The sequence below is a fragment of the Numida meleagris genome, chromosome 32 (genome assembly GCF_002078875.1).
Source record: "Numida meleagris isolate 19003 breed g44 Domestic line chromosome 32, NumMel1.0, whole genome shotgun sequence".
In the NCBI taxonomy this organism is placed as follows: Eukaryota; Metazoa; Chordata; class Aves; order Galliformes; family Numididae; genus Numida; species Numida meleagris.
In genome coordinates, this window is record NC_034437.1 from 1,117,286 (window position 1) to 1,137,752 (window position 20,467).

Sequence of the window (20,467 nt, forward strand, 5' to 3'; positions counted from 1 at the left end):
GTTTATGTTTTCTATTTCAGCTGTGCAACCAGACCTTCCTTCAATATGACCTCACAACAGAACAACGCGAGCAGTTTTGCAACAGTTTATTAGCAACGTTTGGAGAAAATACAAAATCCTATTTATGAAATCGTAAGAATGGGCAGACGAACGGAGCGCGAGGATACAGAGCCAGGCAATGCAGGCCTCAGATAAAGGACATCCACATGGCAAAAGAGAAGCAACTCTGCACCCTCCCCACGCAGCAGGTCGAGGAACCCAGTAGGAACCCAATGATGGCTGTTCCTCACCCCTAACCCTGTGACACTCAGCCCCATGGGGACTTCCTCCTTCAAGTGATCTTGGCCTGGCTTGGGTGGGCAGCAAGCTGTGGGGTCAGCATGGAGAGGAACCAGGACACATGCAAGAAGGGATCCCTGCAGGGGGACATACTTGCCATCCCTGCTTAGGTGGTCCCGAGATGGAGAAGGTGCCATGCAAGCTTTTCCTACAGGGGAGCAGAAAGCCAGGAGAGAGCAGCAGCAGAGTTACTCCACACCAGAAGGAAAAAGAGCAAGAGATCCAGAGTGGGCTGCAGGTCTGTGTTCTCCTCCCCAGGTCCAATTGTGAGAAGTCCCAGTGCAGGAAGAGGGCTGCAGAGCTCCTGGATTGTCCTCCGCCAGAGGAATTTCAGGACTATTGCAGAGTCAGAGCTCCTCACATAATGCTCCTTCCTCAAAAGCTGGAAAGCAGAAATGCCTACAGCCCTTCTGCTGTGAGCAAAGGAAGCTGCACAGCCTGTCTGCTAAGGTGTTGCAGAAGTGCCTGTGTGGGTCTGAGTGAGAAAATTCCCTCCTTGAACTTCTATTTCATAAATTTTTAGGGTGTCTCCCATGCTGTCCCTTCTCCCCATTCCTCCTGCTCAAAAGCTCGCAGCCCTTACTTGATCTCCATAATGCACTGCAGAAAATGGGGGCTCATGGACTTCACGCTATCCTTGTAGCATTCTTTAACCCTAAACCATGCTTGTTTTTCTTGAAGGGAGAGATGAAAAGCATCTGTTCTGCTCTTACATTACCAACAAGGTCAGTACAGCTGCTGAGGGGTTGAAGCATTATTTTTTTATTGATTGTTGTACAGTAACTTTCCTTTTCCTCTGCCCAGCTCAGGGCATGGAACACGTGCAGCAGGAGGATGCAACATGTGAGGGGTAACAGCCGGGGCAGCAGTAGCAGAGGAATGTGCAGCACAGAGCACTCTGGCAGAGCCTTTCTCTAAGATGTGGGGATTGCTAGAGGCAGCCCAGTGACGCACTTGCACCAGCATTCCAGGGAGATTGAAGATACGGGTTCTATCAGCAGGAAGGATCGCTTTCTAAATAAGAGCAAAAGGCCCCTTATCTCCACCTAGAGCTTTATGGTTAGAAATTAGCCAGCCAATCCCCAAACAGGGGAACGTGAGCAAGGGGAAAATGGAAAGTTACCTGCGTGCTCTGAGGCATCCAGAGCACTCTGCCATCCCTGTCTGGAGATGGGGACACCTCTTCGTAGCCAACACCAATGTCACTGTTTCAAGCAACAGGTGTTCACCCTCAGTCTTTGAGAAACAACCACTTCAGACCATTGATCTCAAGCAACCAAGACACTTTTGTGAAGGCATCAGCTCCTTGGGGTGGATCACATCATTTCAGCCACCCACCTCCCATGTCAGGAGGGCTCTGACCTCAGCCTCTCTCACCTGTTCTCTGCCATTCCCTGCTAACAACCAGCCCATGGGATCCCAACATACCCGGGTGAAGGACACTGACATCCCAACCTCCCTAGGTTGGGAGATGAGCCCACACCAGTGGTCCTGCTGTCTGGGACGGAAAGCAACACAGCCTCATCCCCACAGCCAGCTGCAAAGGATACAGAATCTCCCCTGCAGTGGCGTTTGGGATGTCTTCAGAGAACAACAGGTCCCCTTGTGCCTGGGGTCTGACTGTGGGACATCCAGATTACGTGATCCCCTGCTCGGCCTTTCTAAGTGCTTGAGCATTTCTCTGCAGAGGCCATGGGGCTCTGAATAAATGCAGGTGACAAGCATGGGAATGTGGGGGGGAAGGGGAGGGAAAAATTCCCCAGCTTTTTTTCCTCTTGTTCAGCTGTTTTTCTTGCCAGCATCCTAACAAAATTCCCTTCCTCTCCTCCTTCAATGTCACTTTCACTTTGCAGAGCTGTTCCCAGCACTTTAACATTGCATGATGTCCAGGCAACTCTAACAACCTCTGGGGAGGAGAAAACCTCGGTCTTGTGCCTCCCAGTCTCTGGTCTGGTGTGAGCTCAGTAGGAGTGGAGGGAGCAGGAGAGACATCACACTTAAGCCCTGCTTTGCTGTCTGGGTCACAAAGGCTTAACAGCATATATACAAGCTGCATAAAGGAACCCAGGAGCTTTGCTCAGCTGATAGAATGGAGCCTGCTAGTGGGCCAGAAAGGGTGGGTTGTTTTGCTGTCGTTTTTTAAACCCTCTTTTCCTTTTAAGATTTCTTTTTAACATTCGCATCTAGCTGACAAAGAGAAGATACTGCCCTGCTGCGCTCACTCCTGGCTGGAGCCAAAGAACTGGAGTAAGAAGGAGAAGATGTAGATGATGTCCAGGTAGATATTGAGGGCTCCAAAGATGTATTCCTCTGGGCTCAGCGAATACCGGCGATTCCCCATCAGCATCTGCGTATCAAAGGCCAGGAACTGTGGGAAAAGAGGAAACCCAGTGACAGTCACATGCAGATTTTGCATGGCGAAGCAAAAAGAGCTTTGCTAGGAGCTCTTCCAGCAGCTTCACTGTACCCACAAGAGTGCTGCCACTTTTATGGGCCATAGCTGCCCTTTAGGAGCTCAGAACAATGCACTGTGTTGCAACTTTCTCCTTCCATCATTTCACTCTTGAAAGTCAAACCCTGACCCTTACTCCAGGCCTGCTTACTTTGTGCCTATTCCTAGAGCCCACCTTCACTTCTCCCTCAGAGGTGGGAGTTGAACCCAAGTTCAGCTCAGGAGTGCTGCAGAGCCATCAGCAGAGCTAACACATTCCCAAGCGGCAATCTGAATGCAGGGGAGGTTGCACCCCTAGAGCCATCACAGCCCCAACTACTGAGGTCAGAGTGCATTTGCAGGGCTGCAGCACTCAGAGGAAGAAACACAGGCTGCGCAACAGGGTGGTGGCCCAGCTGCAAGAAAACCTGCACAGCTCCAAGCTTATTATCTTCCCCATCTCCCCTCTACTCTGCTGTTATCCCAGCCTGCAGCGGAGCCTTAGCATGGGGTCCTGTGGGGCTTTTTCGCCATTGTGGGGGTCAGCTGGCATCCCTGCCCTCCCACCCATCGCTGCCACCCCGTCTCCCAAGGCATGGGCAGGCTGAGCTGACAAGCCTGGCACAACTTCTGACTGCAGTTTAGGGGGTGATTATAAGACGTTTAGCTTCCTCGTATTTCGCAGAAGAGTCTTTAATCGTGAATCACAGAAGAAATACCCGAGCTCACTTGGAATGACTTTATTAGCTAATAAATTAAATTGCTCAACTGCTCTTATTCACAGCATGCCCAATGGGCACCGCCTTGAGCCCCAAGGCAGCCCTCTTCCTGACCCCCACCTCAAGGTAGAGCCAAGCATCTTCCCAGACAATTCCCACACCCAAATGCAAGCAAGGCACTGCCAGGACACGCTCGGGGAGAGGGCTCACAGGAGGGCAGCGAGGGAGCAGCCCAAGCAATGAATGGAGCCTGTTCATCTTCTGAGAAACTGCCCCATTTCAGGGCTTTTCCTGCCTGCAATGAAGCTTCCCAGTGCTCCTTAATCCCAACTCATGGCCTCTGACCTTTCTCCTGGAGCTCTGTGTATGAGTGAAGGTCACACCCAGTCCCTGATCCACTCCAACCCAACCAGCCCTGCCTTGGCCTTGTGCACTTTTGTAGCCTCATTTCACCTCCAGATTCCCCTTGAGCCCCACAGTGGGGCTCCTTCTGCTGTGCCAAAGTCTCTCCTCCCACTCTCAATTGCCTTTTGACCTGTCCTTACAATACTTTCTGCTGTTCACACCTACTATTGAGCTTGCAGCATGGGTTTGCCCATGGCACCACGCTCTGCAACAGCACCATCACGTACACCAACACCTTCCCAGGTCAAAGCTGATGTCACCGTGCTAATTGCTATTTGTGAGCCATCTGAGAATGTAAAGGTCTCTACAATCCTTTGATTCACTCTTTTCCCTTCCCTAAGCACCTTTCCATGCAAAAAGCAATTATTCCATGTTTACTTGCTTACTTCTCCTGCCAGCATGCCCCCAGCCCTGTGCCCAGCACCACACTTACCATAGTGAAGATGATGGCACCGAGCAGAGCATAGATCGCGTGGAGCCAGGGGACCTGGAGAAACAAGCCCACCAGTCAGTGCCTGCGAGAGAACTGGGTAATTGGGACATGACACAGATATGCGGAAAATATGCTAAGGAAAGTGCTCTAATTGTCCTGAACTTGCACTACTTTCAGACCAAATGATGTTGTAGCAAAGAACAAGTCCCTGTGCCTCAGTTTCCTGCCTCACTCTGCCTTTATGTCCATTTGGCTCATGACTTTCCAAGGCCATGTGTTGTGTTTCTGCAGAGATGCTTCAACGCAGTGCCTGCAGGCACCTCTTAGAACAACCCTGGTGGAAACCCATCCTGCAGCAGCCCCAGAAGGTGTTTGCTTATCCAAACGAGCTGATCCCATGGGAGGAAACTCCAATGGCTTCCCAGAGCCGGATTAAGTTTTGTATGTTAATGAGAGTGGAATTATATTCATCTGTTGGAATCACAGCAGGAGATTCACCGGGATGGAGACACAGTCTCAGCCCAGCCTGCCATGCGTGGTAGCCCAGTGCACTGATATTCCAGGATCAGTTGCCCACATGGATGGCTGATTCAACCCAGAGACTGCAGCCTGCCCAAGACAGACAAGCTCATTACCCACTGCCTCTAGCTATGCTTATCTTGACAGACTACAAGATAAAGAGCAGTTGTCTCAACAAGGTAATGGCAGCAGATTGGCACCGCAAGCTGATTTACCCTCATGTTGCAGAAGAAAGGAGGCTGATCTCAAGCCAACAAAATGTCAAGTTCCTTGTTTTGGAAGCACCAGCATGCTTGTTTTCCATCATCAGGTTAAGTCCTGGGCTGACATTAAGGGAGCATCCTCTGTAGGTCTGACACTTAAGGCATGACCTGGCAAGACGTGCAGGGTTTGGAGGGCACTTGGAGGCTGCTGTGAGCAAAGCCAGGTGCTGCTGTCACAACACCAGGAGACATGCCATGTGATTAATGGTGGTACGCAGCCCCGCGTGCCTTCCTGCTTTCATCAGAACCTTTCGGAATCTGTCAGGCTCTTGCCTGAGTGACAGTTCACCTAATGAGGCACTCTTGGATGAGGACCAGATGCTCCGTGCTGCCATGCCAAGCTCTCTCTGAGGTGTGGTCCCAGTCAACTCCGGGTTCATGCCAGGAGCAGGGATGCGGAGAGCTGCATGGAAGGCAGGAGGGAGGGCTGGACCCATGCAAGAGGGACTGGTGGCAGGTGAAGGAGGAATTAGGTGGTCGGTTGTGGCCTGAACTTGTTCTTGGGGTCTGAATCACCCCCCAGAGAGGCTTCTTCCTGTAGGAGAAATGCTAGCTTTCAAGACTTAATGCAAGGCTGTCCCACGCTGTGTGGCTATAGGCAGGCCTGGCCAGGCATCCTCCCAGCTGCATGCATCCAGAGTCTAAGTTCTGCCTAAATCTGGGCCAGGAGCCTTGCTTGGTTTGGGGCAACCCAACACAAACATGCTCACCACCCTGAGTTTACTGCAGGGGAAACTGAGACACGAGCAGGTGGTGCTGTCTGCCATAGGGTCACTATGCAGCTCCAGGAACAGAATCCAACTTCCTCCAGCCCCAGGCCAGTGCTGTCCCACAACCTGATATCTGATTGTACAACAAGAAGGCAGCAGCCACCCATATTTTTTGCTTCTGTTGGTGTTCCTGTGCATTTTCAGAGAGTATAGTGGGACACCTCCCTGAGATCGAACCCCAGGACTCAATGCTGAGCAGCTCCCAGCCTTGCAGCAGAAATGGGGGAACTGGAAGGAGGAATGCATCTCATTACTCACGTATTTGTAGGGCAGAATCACAGCCAGAATGATGCCTCCGAAGAAGAGCACCATGAGCATCACGAAGAGGACGCCCTGGTAGGAGGTGAAGTCAAACTGCAGAGGCAAAGAGCAGAGTTACAAGGGCAGGTGCTGGAGCAAGGCTGGGCAGCAAGGGGAGCCAAACCCTATGTCTGCAGGGAGGGACCCCCAGCACCACTCCCATCTTGCTACTGGGGGCAATTGCTTCATCTGCATCTCAGGTCCTACAGCCCAGCACCCACCCTCTGCATGGCAGAGCCAAAGATTCACCATGTCCCTCTTGTTTCTATGGAGAACCTCCCAGTACCTATCACATCCCAAATATCCCAAAGCCCTTCGTGTATATTTGTGCTAGTGCCTTCCCACATCCCAACCTAATCCTAAAAACCAAATCAGAACAAAAATCACAACAAACTTACCCCATACATCAGCATCTCCTGACACCCTCTATACCTCTGACCCACGCCTCACCCCAACATCTGCCACAGTCTTCACTTTGCACCCCAGCATCCCTCAGATTGCTTCTACAGACCTGCCCCTCCACTCCTCACCCGGAAGGACTGACCTTGGTCTGGAAGCTGAAGATGGTGACAGACAGACACACCAGGGCTGTGATCCCCAGGCACAGAAGAACTGACTTAGTGTCATAATAACTGCAAAATTAACAACAGAATTTCTGGGGGGTTTCCACAGATATGGGTGGAAGGAGAGATGGAGACAGGCAGCAGCCCAGTGGGAGCGCACAGGGAAAGCAGAGGCACAATATGAGTCCCAGGGGCACAACCTGCACCAACCATACCAACACTCCCCAGGGTTAAAAGGAAAGATAGAAAACACTGAGAAAAGCCCAGATGGGTTTTCCTCCTGCTTTAAATAGAAGGGGCTAGGCAGGAGGGCATGTCTGTGCCCCCTGGGAGCTCAGGAGCAGTTAAGATGGGACTTAGCATAAAAATCTCTCCGTGCGTGGACAGATGGAGAAGGGGAGGATTCAAACTGGGAGGTAATAAAAATAGAGTGACAAACGTCACCGCAGCACAACGAGAAGTCAGAAAGCTGCAGCCACTGTTACGTGCTCGCAACAAAGCGCTGAGCCTTGGTAATCTGCAGGGTGGGATCTGAACAGCTAGAAAGACTGCAGGGTGATATATATACATATAATAAAGAATGTTTCTTTTTCTGTCTGATGCTGCCTTGATTCCAGCACCATGCTCAGCCCTAAGAGCTGTGGTCCTGCTCTTCCCTTCAGTTTGATTACAGAGCACTATCTCTGGTATTTCCCCCTATTTTCTGGTATTTTCCCTGAGCTGCTGAAGCCACCACTTTCTTTGTCTGCTGCACGCATCCATCAACGCCCACAGCCTCATCACCAGGGCCCCATGTGAACCAGAGCTGATCTGAGTGGAGCACAACAGCAAAAACAAGCAAGAGGGAGCACTAAACAAAATGAAACTACTGGAAAAAAATGCTCCTTGTGTCACTCCAGCCCCATCTGCTCACTGCAAGGAGTGAGATCAACTTCTGGCAGTCCCCTATAGCCCACCTGTGCAGGCAGGGGGGCTCTCCAGTGCTCTTCTATAGGGTTTAGCACAACCAGGAATTACCCTGTGCTGCCCCAGCAAGGAAGAAGAAAGGGGTGGCACCTCCCCCTGGATAGCTTGCTTAAAAAAAAAAAAAATGATTTCTTGGTGTTTTCAGATGGAAAGTTTCTGCTTCAGGTGGATGCTGGGACAGATGCACAGGGCTCAGGTGGCCCTTGTGGTTCAGAAGGGAGGAAAGGTCAGGACATGGGATCAGGACACCATCAGGACCGTGTGCTCAACCCACCTGGAAAGCATCCCAGTGAGATAAGCCATGGAGAGTGTCTGGGAGGAGAGAGAACAGCATTATCCTTGTGTTCACGTCCCAAGGAGACACTGAGCAGATAGAGCATCTGAACTGCAGCAGCAGTGATAACTACAAGGGCAGTGCAGCCTCAAACTGATGCCCAAGAGAAGCAATTTTTGCATAGTTTCAAACATATCAATGATTAATGTCCATGGGAATGGGTTAAAATGAATGAGAGCAGTCCCACCTTACCCCCTCCTGCACAGGACTACCCCCGTTCCCATGACCGTGCAGCCTCCACAGGCATCTGGCTCTAAACAGAGGCTCCCTTCTTCCCTTCTTATCACATTCTAGTTCAATTACAGCTCCTCAGCCTGAGTGCAGGGCAATCAAAGGATGGAATTCCTGCAGGAATTCAGAGCAGGGCCTTTTCTCTCCTGCCTGGAGCCCTTGAGAAGCTCGCAGTGATCGGAGGGGCAGAGCAGACATTATTCAGAGGTACTTACAAAGATGCTCAGCAGGATCAGGTTCCATGGGAAATACCTCCTGCAAGCGAAGAAACAGGGGCTGGTCAGCGAAATGCAATCAGATGTGCCATGTAATTAATGTAATTAGTGGCCTATGAGCAAGCAGCAGGGTGGTACAGAGGGGGATGCCCATCCCAGTGGGGATGGGGGAGCGATTTGAGTGCTCCTGAGCCAAAAGGGCACTAATGCCCCTGTGATATCCCAGCAGAGCAGCCAGGGGGACCCTGAACTGGCAAAAGCAGATGGCTCCCTACAGTATTTAACAATGAACATTTGGAGCAATACAGCAGCTCATTTTGGGCTGCAACTCATCAGCCTCTCCAGCAGCAACACATAACTGCACCAGGCCTGGAAGCACGGCCCCGTCCCATCTCTGCAATGTTGTTGGTCATGTTTGGAGCAAGATAACATTCATCCTTCACTTCACTGCATTGTTTTAAAATCCAGAAAGAAAACATTTTACCTGGGCCCAGAGCAACAAGCAAGAATCAGGTAGGTCACAAAGAAAACAGCACTGCAAAGAGAAAAAGAGCAGATTAAAGGGTGGAAACACGGGCATTGTGTGTTGATGCAAGAGAGGAGTCTCCAGGTGACAAGTTTTAATGCTCTACTGCACTGCTCAAATGCAGCACCATGCCAAAGCTGAGGCTGGGGCTGAAGCAATTCATTAAGTGCCTTTTGCTGAAGCTGCTTCCTGCCCCAAGCTTCCTGCTTTACACCCATCCCTGAGGTGGGACAGAGCACCCACCCTCAGAAAAACCCTGAAGAATGGTTTAGAGCAGAGTCAATGGAGCACCTGAAGGTCTTTGTTACGGACACCTCCCCACTGCCTGGGGGGCTCGGATGGAGGCAGCCAGGTTGTGCCCTTCACTTCCATCACCTGCCCTGCTCAGTGGGTCCAAGGCACCATGGAGGCATTTCTGCAGCACTTCCCCCCAGCCCCATGAATTCTGCTTTATGCAGCTTACCTAAGGACAGCAGGATGCTCTGTGCTGGAGAAGGGACATGACCTCCAGCAAAGCTGCAATCCCAGAGCAGAGGGATGGTCCCCGTGCCCCGCTGTCACGCAGTGGTGTTTTTCCACCGCACTGATGGGGTCTGGCGCAGTGGGAACCTGCTCACCTGCTTTCACCCTCGTGCCTGGGGGAAAGCAGCTTCCAAGCATGCCGATGGCAGCACGATAGCCACTCACCTTCGGTCTAATAAATGAACGTGACGGCAAAGGCCACGGGCCATGATAAATGTGCCAGAGATAAACCTGAGCAGTGCTCTCCCGCAGGGAAACCAGGAAAGCGCTCATATTGGAAGCAGAGACAGCTTTGCTGCTGTCCATCTGCTTTGCACCCCCTACACACATCTGCTCCTGCGTTATTCCTTCAGCAGTGAGAAGATACCGAGGCACCCACGTGTACCGCAGAGGTGCAGATATACAGGTGAGATCTGTGCATGAAGGAGAGCCAGAGCCAACCAGGACAAAGAGCTGGAGACGTGGGGTGGCAGGGGGAAAACACGGGCTTGCTGAGGAGGACAGACCAAAATGAAGTCTCTCAACCTGTCCCCAGATGCATTTGCTCCTCCTGAAGGGCAGGAGGCAGATGCCAACTGCTCAGAAGGCTGCAGATGGGCCCAAAGGGAAAGCCAAGCCCAAGTTCTGCTCAGGTCTTGTCTCTCTGCAAGGCAGAACAGCTCTCCACCCTACCAGCGGGTCAGCGATGAGCACATTCTCCTCTAAGGTCAATGCTGGTGCCAGTTTCCTCCTATTATTGCTATTTTTGAGCTTTTTTCTAAGTTATATAAGCAGGCGTCTCATCTCCAGGCCTGGACACATTACGTGATTTGGGTGTAACTAATTAAAGACAGGTTTGCAGAATGTCATTCACAGGCAATTGCATCGCACTCTGTCTGCTTAATTAGCAGCACAAACACACACAGCATTCAGAAAACAGCACCACAGCAAACATCCAAAGAGGTGCACACAGGGTGCAGCCCAGCTCCTTCCTCTCTGACCTTTGGGACCAGACTTGCCTAATAAATGGAACCCCAAATTCTGAGCACTGAGGGCTGCTCAGCGATGGCAACCTCAGCATGATTTCCACCCCCCTACCCTCCCCCCCATGCACACTCAGGTAGGACCAGGAGCACCACGATGTCTCCAAATGCCCAGCCTAACACTGCCTGCATCCGTCTCCATCTGTGGGATATCGAGACATAGGACATAAACCCAGGCATCCTCCTTGCTTTCCAAGGGAGGATCCAAAAATTGGTTGGGGTGGATGATCTTAGCGATGACTTTTCCCAACCTTAATGATTCTACAAAAATTAAGCTACTAAGGTACCCACTGCATTCTTTCAGCTCTCCAAATGGTTTTCTGCAGCATTCACCTGGGAGCTCCCAAGTTCTACTGGATTTGCTCTGCAAGCAATATTCATGTATTTACTTTGATGCTGGTTTGTAGGGCAGCAAGCCCTCTTTTTGGAAGAACTTGGAGCTATCCAGCCTTTCTCATGACTTAGGCTCATTTAGGTGAGATTTCCCATTTCTATTTTCACCTACCCATGACCTCTCCTGGCTCCCCCGCACACACATTCAAGCAATTACAGAATCATTGGGGTTGGGAGGGACCTCTGGGGATCAGCAAGCCCTTCTATACACAACAGGAGTGTTTGCAAAGCATCTCCACACCACCACAGCCACATCCAGAGCTGTTTGGCCCATGCATGGCCATAGAGAGGACAGATACTCACTAGGAAGCCCAGTACCAACCAGAGTGCACCTGGACGTACCCCTTGACTGGCTCGCTGCAAAACAGAAAGGAACACTGAGCAGAGAGCATCAAAATGCCAATCACTTCACAGCTTACTGCTGAATTAAGCCTGGGAATGTGCACAGCGTGACGCAGCAGGAGCTATGTACAAAAACACAGTGGGCTCTACCCAGAGCCACCAACCAGAAAGCAATCCAAGCTGTCACACCAGGGAGACAGCCCTGCTGCCATCGATGACCCTGCTGGGCTTGTGGTGACACAGAGATGTGATGGAGGAGGTCAGCTCCTTGGGCTGACAGTGATCCATTATTCATTCTTGCAGGCAACGTGAGCCGCTATGCCCACGATGCTCAGTCACCTGAGCTGGAGAGCTGTGAGGTTTCTGCTTTTGCAGTAACATAGGATGGAGTCTGATAGCGTCGATAACTCCAAGGGAGGAGAGATAAAGGGACAGAGCAGCAGCAGCTACTAAGTGTGAGGGTAAGCAGCCCCATCTCTGCTGGAGGGGGGCACCCAAAGGGGCAACACATCATTCATGGGACATCCAGAAGGGACACCCACCTAGCAGAAGGATCTCATGGAAGCCCTCAGTCTTGTTTTTCTATTAGAGTGCATGGAATAAGCGTTCACATATCTACATAAAAAATAACCCCATGTAACAGGTAGTACAGGTCACAGACAGGACAAAACATCACTGCGAAACAGAAACCTACCAGAAGGTGAAGAAAGCAACAATGACGAGTGTCACAAGGAGCTGGACCATCAGGATGGCATAAACCTGCAAAGAGAGGCACCCATGGGCAACCCACTCCATGGTCCTGGGGGGCCACAGCTGCTGCAGCCAGGTCCCAAAGAGCAGAGCTGGGCTCATGGACCCGCAGAAGGCTTAGCTGAGGGACATGGCTCCAGCCCTTACCTTCCTGATGAACACCCTGCGCACATTGCGGTCGTCCCAGCTGAAGGATGTGAGCATCTCCGTGTCCCCGGGGTATGCCCCACTGCCATAGCTGGGGCTCGTGCCTGAAGGAAAGGCAGAGATCAGCCCCATCAGCCAGCTGTAATGATGTGGCCTCTGTGACTGATTTCAGCTCAGGAGGCCCAAAATATGAGCTTTTTTTTGTTGCACCATGATGCAGAATTGTGCATCGTGCAAAGAGCATTTCTCAAGAATGAGAAATGACCCTTCCATGAACTCCAATGCAATGAGGACTCCAGGGTTAATCCCTATCCATGGGAATAGCACATCTCTAAAGGTAATTAGGGGGCTCATACCGTATCCTCATTCACTTTTCACTGAATATTAAAACATTCCCAAGAGGAGCTGTGACTCAGCACCTCTGTCATTCCCATCTGGAGCTCCAGTGCAGGAGGATTCCCTCTCAGCTCTGTAATTGCCTGAGCTCAGCTTGTGGCTGCATCACTTCTTATGCCAACAGCACATTCTCCCCTCTGAGAGCAGCTTGTTTCCTTTTCCTTCAGCTCCATCCCTACATCCAATTTCTGTGCATGGAGTTGGAATGATTTAACAGCAAGAGGGAAACAACTGCAACGCAACCTCTGCAAGCACCTTCCCCAAAATCCCCACACCTCTGCTCTGCCAAGGGCTCCATGACACACACTGCTGCTGCTGGAGCTTCTTCCACTCAAGAAAAAAACCAAGCAAATCCACACATATAGCAAACCCACTGCAGTCTTCACACATCATCCCTCCGTGCTACTTCTCTTGCAAAAACGCCCAATCTGTGTTATTAACCACCTGCAAGCTGGGTTTCCTACAGGAATGGGGCTGATGCGATGACATGTGCTATACGTTCCCATCTCTGCCTGTTTGGCAGCTGCCTCCCTTCCACCTCAGAGCTTCACAGCTCATTGATACTCAGCTCCTTTGGACAAGTGGAGGGAAGACCCACAAAGACACAGAGGAGAGCTACAGCAAAGCCCAATTCAGAGCCCTGGCTCTGTTTATTCTGTTTTACTGGCCAAAGGCTGCCTGCTCTTATTGCAGAAGCTTGATCTCCAGATGCCCCCCGGCAGCAAATAAATCCCTCGTGCTCTTTTGGTGTTTAATGAACCCCATGTGCCTTCTGCCCCAGCAGGGACGTGCTCCTCTGTGCATCCTCATTTCTGCACGGTGTGTTATCACAGAGCACCTGAGGTCTGTGTCCCCGGGGCACTGCTGTGCCTCCCACGTCACAGCAATCACAACAGCCAGCTCCACATCGCACCTCAATGCCTCGGAGGAATGGAGGGCTTTCCTCCTCCCCGGAAGCATCCCCAGACAGCATCCACCTCCCACCCACGGCCCTGTTTGAGGCACAGTGTCCCCCCCAGCATGGGATTCCAGAAAGCAGCCCCAGAGCCACGTGTCACTGCTCTGCAGTTTTGTATGAGCCGTTAGGCAGAGCCCCATTGCATCCCCCCCGAGACCCACAGAGATGGAGCAGGGAGAGAATGTGAAATCAGAGAGAAACAGTGGCAGGGATGACTGCAGTAGTGCACAGGGAACAGCTGCAGAGGGAAAACCTTGCCAGGCTTGTCAGGATGGAGCAAGGCGTGATGCAGCACCTAAACAAGTCCTCTGGGAGCCCCAGAACCCAGCCTATTTGGGCTTTACTCATACTAATCCATCACGACAGCAGGAAGACCCAGCTGGTGGTTACAGCAAGCTGGGAGGTTATTTATCCTAGAGCGCCTATTTATCCTAGACCCCCTAGAGGCAGATAAGAATGGGAAAAGTCTGTAAAAACTGCCAGGCCATGCAGGCACACACACCTACAACTCTCTACTCCCACAGCTGTGACCATCCCCGCTGGCTGGAATGGGCCAAAGTAAAGCAGAGGAAGAAGACAGAGAGGAGAAAGAGGGCTCAGGATCCCTTAAATACAAGGTTAAATACAACTTCTTTGGTGCTCCCTGCAACCCCAGCTGCGCTGATAGAGCAACCCCCAGCAGCCTCACTTGACTCCCACTCCACAGCCAGCAGCCACCTCCTGCACCTCCAGCTCACAGACACACCGGGCACAGGCAGACTTTGTCCGCTTGTCACAGCCCCAGCAGAGGGAAGAAAAGCTGTTTGTTCACCCAGGGCTGCGCTCACTGCCCTGCAGAACAATGCTGGAGCAATGCAGTCTTGGAGCGCAGCAGCGCTTTCCCACAGCTGCCAGGCATCGCTGATGCCACAGTTTTGCACATTCAGCTGCTTCTCTGACTGAAGGAGATGGAAGGGATGGGGGGAACGGGGGGCTGCATCACACCAGGATGGCCCCTGCCCTGGGAGGTGGCATTGCCCAGTGCAGCAAACAGGGATTTCCTCATCTCCATACTGGAGAGGAGCAGAGCACTGGGGTTAGTCCCATGTATGGGAGGAAGGCAGTGTGTTCTAGGGTTGGGCAAGCCAGATTTTTCTCCCCCCATCAATTCAAATATTTTTATGTATTTAATATATTCCTATATAGTAAATACAGAAATGTTTAATACATTTTCCTACATTTTCTATAGCTTATAGCCATAACCTTATGGGGATCCCTACCACAGACCACATCAACTCCCCCATCCCTGCCTCCTCTCTCCTCTACAAGCCTGGGGGAAACATCTGCACCCCACCTCCCCAAGTGGGTACTCACTGGGGTCGACGTATGCCCAGCTGGGGTGCAATGGGACAGATGGGGGAGGAGGGTAATTACCCATCTTCAGCCCCTCTCCTGCTGTCGCCTCCTCATAGGTTGGAGGGGCAGGTGGGGCCGTGGCATTGTCCTTCTTCTCCCCCTGCCCCTCAGGGTTGGGGGGTTTGTTGTTCACTGAGAGCTGCACAGGAAGGGGAAAATAAAAGAAAAATATTAGGCTACAAAATGGCTCAGAAATTGCCCTTCAATAGGAAAACAGAAGGGCAAAAGTGAAGGTCAGGGGCTTCCTCATTTGGTCCCAGGTTGCAGAGAAAGGTGACCCAGCAGCCCCTGGAGGGGAGCATCCTCTGTTTGAGAGAGAAATGAGTGAGCACAGCATGACAAAGGGGATGAAAAGCTGCAGATAACTGGGGCTGAGGGCACACAGCTGTGCCTCAGCTCAGGCATAACACTGGAAAGCATCCAGGTCATTTTTTGCTTCTGAGCCCACTCATTTCTGAGCTCTCTCCCTCTCAGAATAAGGGCTTTCAGTTTCTAGACAAGAACCCTCAGCTCTTCCATTTCCACTGGTACTCCCACATGGGGCAGTTTCTCCCACTCCCAACGAAGCGCTGTGATTTAGGCCTCTAGCATTACCTCCGCCTGCACCAAAGCAGCTTGTTCCTCTCTGCTCACCCAGAGATGCACAATCTGAAGATGCACCAAAGGGATCTAGGTACCAGCATTGCCAGACTAGGAAATCCCAGCAAGAAGTCAACCTCAGGCCACCTGAGAACAGCATCTGTTTAACCTTCCGGCAATACCCTTGTTGTCCCAGGGTGAGCCATGACCCTGGCATCCTGTTCCTGCTGCCAACATAGGTGCTAGCTCAGCATCAGGGACCCCATGGGCCACAGGGATGTGGGGCTAGAAGCCCCCAGAAAGAAGCAGAGCAATGAACCAGCACCAAGACAGACAGCACAGTCCCTGCAAAAACGTCTTAAATTAAAGGTGCAGCAAACCCTTAGAAATAAGGCTAGATGCTACACTTGGTCAGCCCAAAGCAGCTGTGTGTGCACCCATTTCACATCCTCTGCTCTGCCCTCTGTGGTGGCCAGGACCATGCAGACCCCCCCACAAGTTGTTCTAGGAGACGCGCAGGGCCAGCACCGCATCCAGGCAGCCTCCAGCATCGTTGCCATGGCAATGGTGCACTGTGCTGGCAGAGGATGCACAGCACACCCCCCCACGGATCAGAGCATGGGTGAACCCCAAAACACAGAGCTCCCTGCATCAGGAGGTGCAGTGCCAAGTGCTGGGGGGAGCGATGGGAAAGCACACCCCAATATCCAGGATGGAGGGGCAAGGAACAGCCACAGATGGGCTGAGCTCCACGAGAAACAGCCCCCAGCCTCACAGTGACTGCTCCATCCCCTTCCTCCACCAAAATACCACTGTCACAGGGGCCACCATGCCCCCAAACCGGGCTTTGTTCCAGCACCCAGCTCCCCCCTCCGCAGCAATCGCTTTATCCCTTAAGCCCCCTCCATCCAACCCATCTCCCCGCACCCCCACCCATGCAACAGTTACGCATGCATGACGACTCACCAGCCCAGCGTTGACCTCCCACCTACCTTGCCCTGGGTCATGGCACCTCACTAAGGCGCTGCCAGACCCAGAGGGAAGGGACACAGCCCCACACTGAGCCCCTTCTGTTCCCTCTCCGGGTGATTTGGGGCTGCCTGCAGCTGCTGCAGCTCGCACTGGTGCCTTCACCTTCTAGCAATATCCACAGAGCAATGGGAGCTGGAGGGAGGACCGTACCATTCCCAGCCCGCAGCACAGGGGGAAGCTGGGAAAGAAACAGCTCAAAATGAGGGCAAGCAGCCACTGGCAGCAATGGGGAGGATGCACACCAGGGAGGATGCGTGTGGAGGCAGCGGTTGGGTGGGAAGCGGCTGCCCCAGAGATGCTGAGCTCAGGGCAGGGATTTCACAGGAGAGGGAGTTGCAAAGGATGCTGTGTTGCTGCAGCATCACTGCTGCGTGCCAGAGCCAACTATGGGCTGAGGAGCAGCAGCCACTGGACCCTGCTGTAGCCAGGTATGGGGCAGCAATGGGGCAGAGGAACACCAGAGTTGATCTCTGCAACATGAGAGCAGGAGGGAGGAACGATGCACAGCCCCGGGTCCCTCCCTGGCCCTTCCCAGGCTTTGCACAGAGCAGGACAGAAAGGCAGCGGCTTGTTTGCCCCCATGCATTGCCCTCTCCAGGAGGCTGGAGGTGTCCTGTGTGCGTGCATCAGCACCACACAGCCCCCACTGCTGAAAAATATTATTTCTGTATCCCATCCATGATGGAAGGAGCAGAATGGGGAGTCTGGCTCCCAGCACATGGAAAGCAAAGGGCACTGAGTGAGAGAGAGTTTGTTCCCCATGGGGGTACCTGGAGAGGTTCTGCAGGGCACACAGGGAGTTGGGAACCCTCTGCTCCTCTCCCCCAGGCACAGGGCAGCAGGAGGGAACAAACCATCCCCTCCCATAGGGAAATGCTTCACACAAATTGGGGCAGTACTGGGGGTAAGCTCAGCCCAGGAGTTGCATCCCTGCACCCCAGCTCCCCACATCCTCCCCCTGGTCCTTCCTCAGCCATTTTTTAATATCCATTTCAACTGAACTGTTCTGTTTTGCTGCTTTTTATGAGCATCACACCAGGAATTTATTGGTCAAATCTACAAGGAAGGCACCAAAACAAACAAATAAATAAAAGCTTATCCATGTACCCTGCCACATTTCAGGTTCTCCTAAAAGCAGCCCTAAAAATAGGGATTAACAAAGTAAATAATTTATTAAAATATCATTATTTACAGCCTTTCCTTGGAAGGGGTCGATGGAAGGGTTAAAAGAAAAGCATGAGCTGGAAGTGGAGGAATGCAGCCCAGCAATGTACAGCTGGCACCCATAGCGACCAGCCGGAGCTATTCAATCAGATTACCACAAAGACTGCAAAAACCTGTCAGGATCATTCAGAATCAATTAAGTGCCCGTTAACCACAAGCTCCTCAAGGGCTTTCATTCTGCTCGGGGTTGAGCAGAGGCATAGAATTGGGCAGGTCCAAAGCTAAGGATGGAAACCTGAGCCAGAGAGGTCAGCTTCATGCTGCTGCAGCTGAGCATGATAAAGTGGTGATGCTCAGCTTGGTGACATCACCCTCGGTCCCCATCCAAGATTTGGGGACAGAACCTCCAGGGGACACACAGTGAGAAAGCAGATGCCTATGTTCTTAATGGACCCCAGAAGGGTTCATCCCAGCTGCAGCCTCCAGCCCAGCCAGGCTCCTCCATGGGATAACATGGGGTCCCACACACTCCACCCCAAGCTGAGGATGCTTCAAAGAGCCACAATGCTGGGGCTGTAGGAGGAAAAACTCTCAGCGGAGAAAACCAGATGGCATGGCCCACCACAACAGCCTCCCTCTAAATAAAAAGCAGCAGGGAAGGGAACCACCCCCCTCTGTAGCCCATTGTCTAGTGGGGCCATTCCCACCCCAGAGTCTTCCCTCACTGCACAGCTCCAAACCAATCTGACACCAGCAGGGACTGCTGTCTCAGGGCTCTGAAATCCATCATGCCTTTTTCCAGCCACGAAATGAGCTGGGGGGGAGCCCACAGGCTGCAAGGCTTTGGGTGAGTCCATTTCTGCCATGGAATAGCAGAGAATTCTTACCAGAGGAACAGCAAATCCCTTCAGCCCTCATGGGGAGCATCCTCCTCCACCAGAAGGAGCTGCTCCCACCTTGATTCCTTGCTTTCTGGGTTGGAAGAGCTTAAACACAGCAGAGTTCCACCAGGAAGGTTATTTTTTCTAGGTTATTGCCATTTCCCAATCTCACAGATTCATCAGGAGGATAAGGGCAAGCAAGACCTACAGGTGCCCAAGCACAGCATCACTACAACCGCTCAGCATCCCGCTGCAGCTCCCCACCAAGCGCTGGTCCAACATTGAGCCACACAAGGCAGCTGTTTTCCTGCACACGTGCAGCTTTCAGACTCTATAATAATAACTCAAAAATATATCATCTGTCAAGGTCACACCCCGCCAAATCCACAAGGATTAGAATAACTTCGCTGAACGCTCAACTGCATCAAAAACAGTGCAAAGAAAAACCAGATGGGATAATTATGGGATCTGCTGCATCAACACACGCGGTGGCACACCCAGGAGCAAGTGTGTTTTCTCCCATTCCCAGGAGGGAAAAGCCCCCACTGGCAACAAATGCTCTGACGTAGACTTCAAAAAGAGCCAGAAAACCAGGAATTTACTCAAGGCTTTCAGGCTGCTGAATTATCCACGGATTATTAATGCTAAATCCTGCCACTGGGCTTGGTCCCTGGGTGGGAGACTAACAGGCACGCATAGAAAGAACTCTAAAAGGGTAATAGAAAAAAATCCACAAGCGCTTTAGGGTCTTTGCTCCATCATTGTCAGCATCGTGTCAGCACTCAGACAGAGGGCATTGCTCCCCACTGACCCCACATGAGCCATCCCAGAGCTCCACCTCCACAAGAGGTGGGAGCTGGGTCCTAAGAGTCAACACCAACCTCTCCTTGGCCAGCTCAGACCTTCATCTCTCCTACAGAGCCCTTCAGGTGAAATAGCCCTCCTCCTTCCTCAGTCTCAAAGAGCAGAGAAAGCTTCCCCTTACTGCACCATTTAAGGAGCTGTACAAACCAAAGCTGTTTGGGGCAGGATGCTCTCCCCACTGGTTTCTGCAGAAAGCATCATTCTGTATCCCAAACTTTGACAGCCAGCAGCTCTCCATCACCCCCTTTATACCATCAGGTTTTTTTTGTTGTTGTTGTTGCCTGAGAGGAAATCCCTACAAAATGAGCCCAGCTGATCACAACAGGTGAGATTTAAGCTCTCCTTTTAATTAGAGCAGGCTCACAATGAGTTGGTGGGTAGCACCTGGGAGCCATCATCTGATTGAAGTCCTCTGCTGCTTGCAATTGTTTGCCCATGCCATGGGGCTGAGACAATGCTTGGGTTTGTGTGCTCAGAGAAACTTCACCCTGTTTTTTTTTTTAATGCTGTGATTTGTGCATTCATTGAAAGCAACGACGAGGTTAAAAAATAAAAGGAAATGAGATCCATGATACCCATAAACCACGTCAGCGAGAGTAACAACAACACACAAGCATACAGTGGCCATCAAAATAGATAAACATGAGGACGGGGCACTCCCTGGGATTACGTTGTTCAGCCGTTCAAGAGTGCATTTCACTCATCGCTCCCAGAAGAACATGTTCTTACCACCATCATGTGCATCAAATACTTCTAAATGAAAGCAATTGCACAAGTACGCCCGTGCTGGGAGTGGGGGAAGAGAACAGGTTTGGGTGATGCGTGGAGTGACACCTTCATGCCGTGTGCAGTATCTTCTTTAGAACATGAGGAATGCACTATTTATAACATAATCCGGGGATGTGCACACAAATTCTTACAATTCTTCAGAGCCCACGCAACAAACGGTCCGTGGCACTGGTGGTGACGTGGTGACACGGCAGCCTGACACCCGGGATGCGAACAATT

At 51.8% G+C, this 20,467-nt stretch overlaps 1 protein-coding gene across 7 annotated transcripts; it reads right to left on the reverse strand.

The window, feature by feature from the left end:
- On the reverse strand, nt 71–19,711 carry FAIM2 (Fas apoptotic inhibitory molecule 2). 7 transcript variants are annotated; one of them, XM_021379211.1, is made up of 12 exons: nt 19,607–19,711; nt 14,958–15,078; nt 12,191–12,294; nt 11,988–12,052; nt 11,255–11,308; nt 8,973–9,023; nt 8,489–8,528; nt 7,983–8,020; nt 6,724–6,811; nt 6,138–6,233; nt 4,328–4,381; nt 71–2,707 (listed from the first exon to the last, which is right to left on the reverse strand). In XM_021379211.1, exons 1-12 carry the CDS (start codon nt 19,658–19,660, stop codon nt 2,558–2,560), a joined length of 915 nt encoding a protein of 304 aa, XP_021234886.1. In that variant the 5' UTR covers nt 19,661–19,711; the 3' UTR covers nt 71–2,557. The 7 variants fall into 7 exon arrangements, with proteins under 7 accessions (XP_021234886.1, XP_021234885.1, XP_021234883.1 ...); XM_021379210.1 differs by having other exon boundaries at nt 11,294–11,308; nt 14,898–15,078; XM_021379208.1 differs by having other exon boundaries at nt 14,898–15,078.

Bases quoted from the DNA above. Each gene is read 5' to 3' on its own strand.
- FAIM2 (XM_021379208.1), bottom strand. From the start codon at position 19,660: ATGATGCTTTCTGCAGAAACCAGTGGGGAGAGCATCCTGCCCCAAACA. The intron at 8,529-8,972 runs GTAAAATGTTTT...CTTCGCTTGCAG, and splicing joins GCTTGTTGCTCTGGGCCCAG to GAGGTATTTCCCATGGAACC. The intron at 6,234-6,723 runs GTCAGTCCTTCC...TTGCCTCTGCAG, and splicing joins TCTTCAGCTTCCAGACCAAG to TTTGACTTCACCTCCTACCA.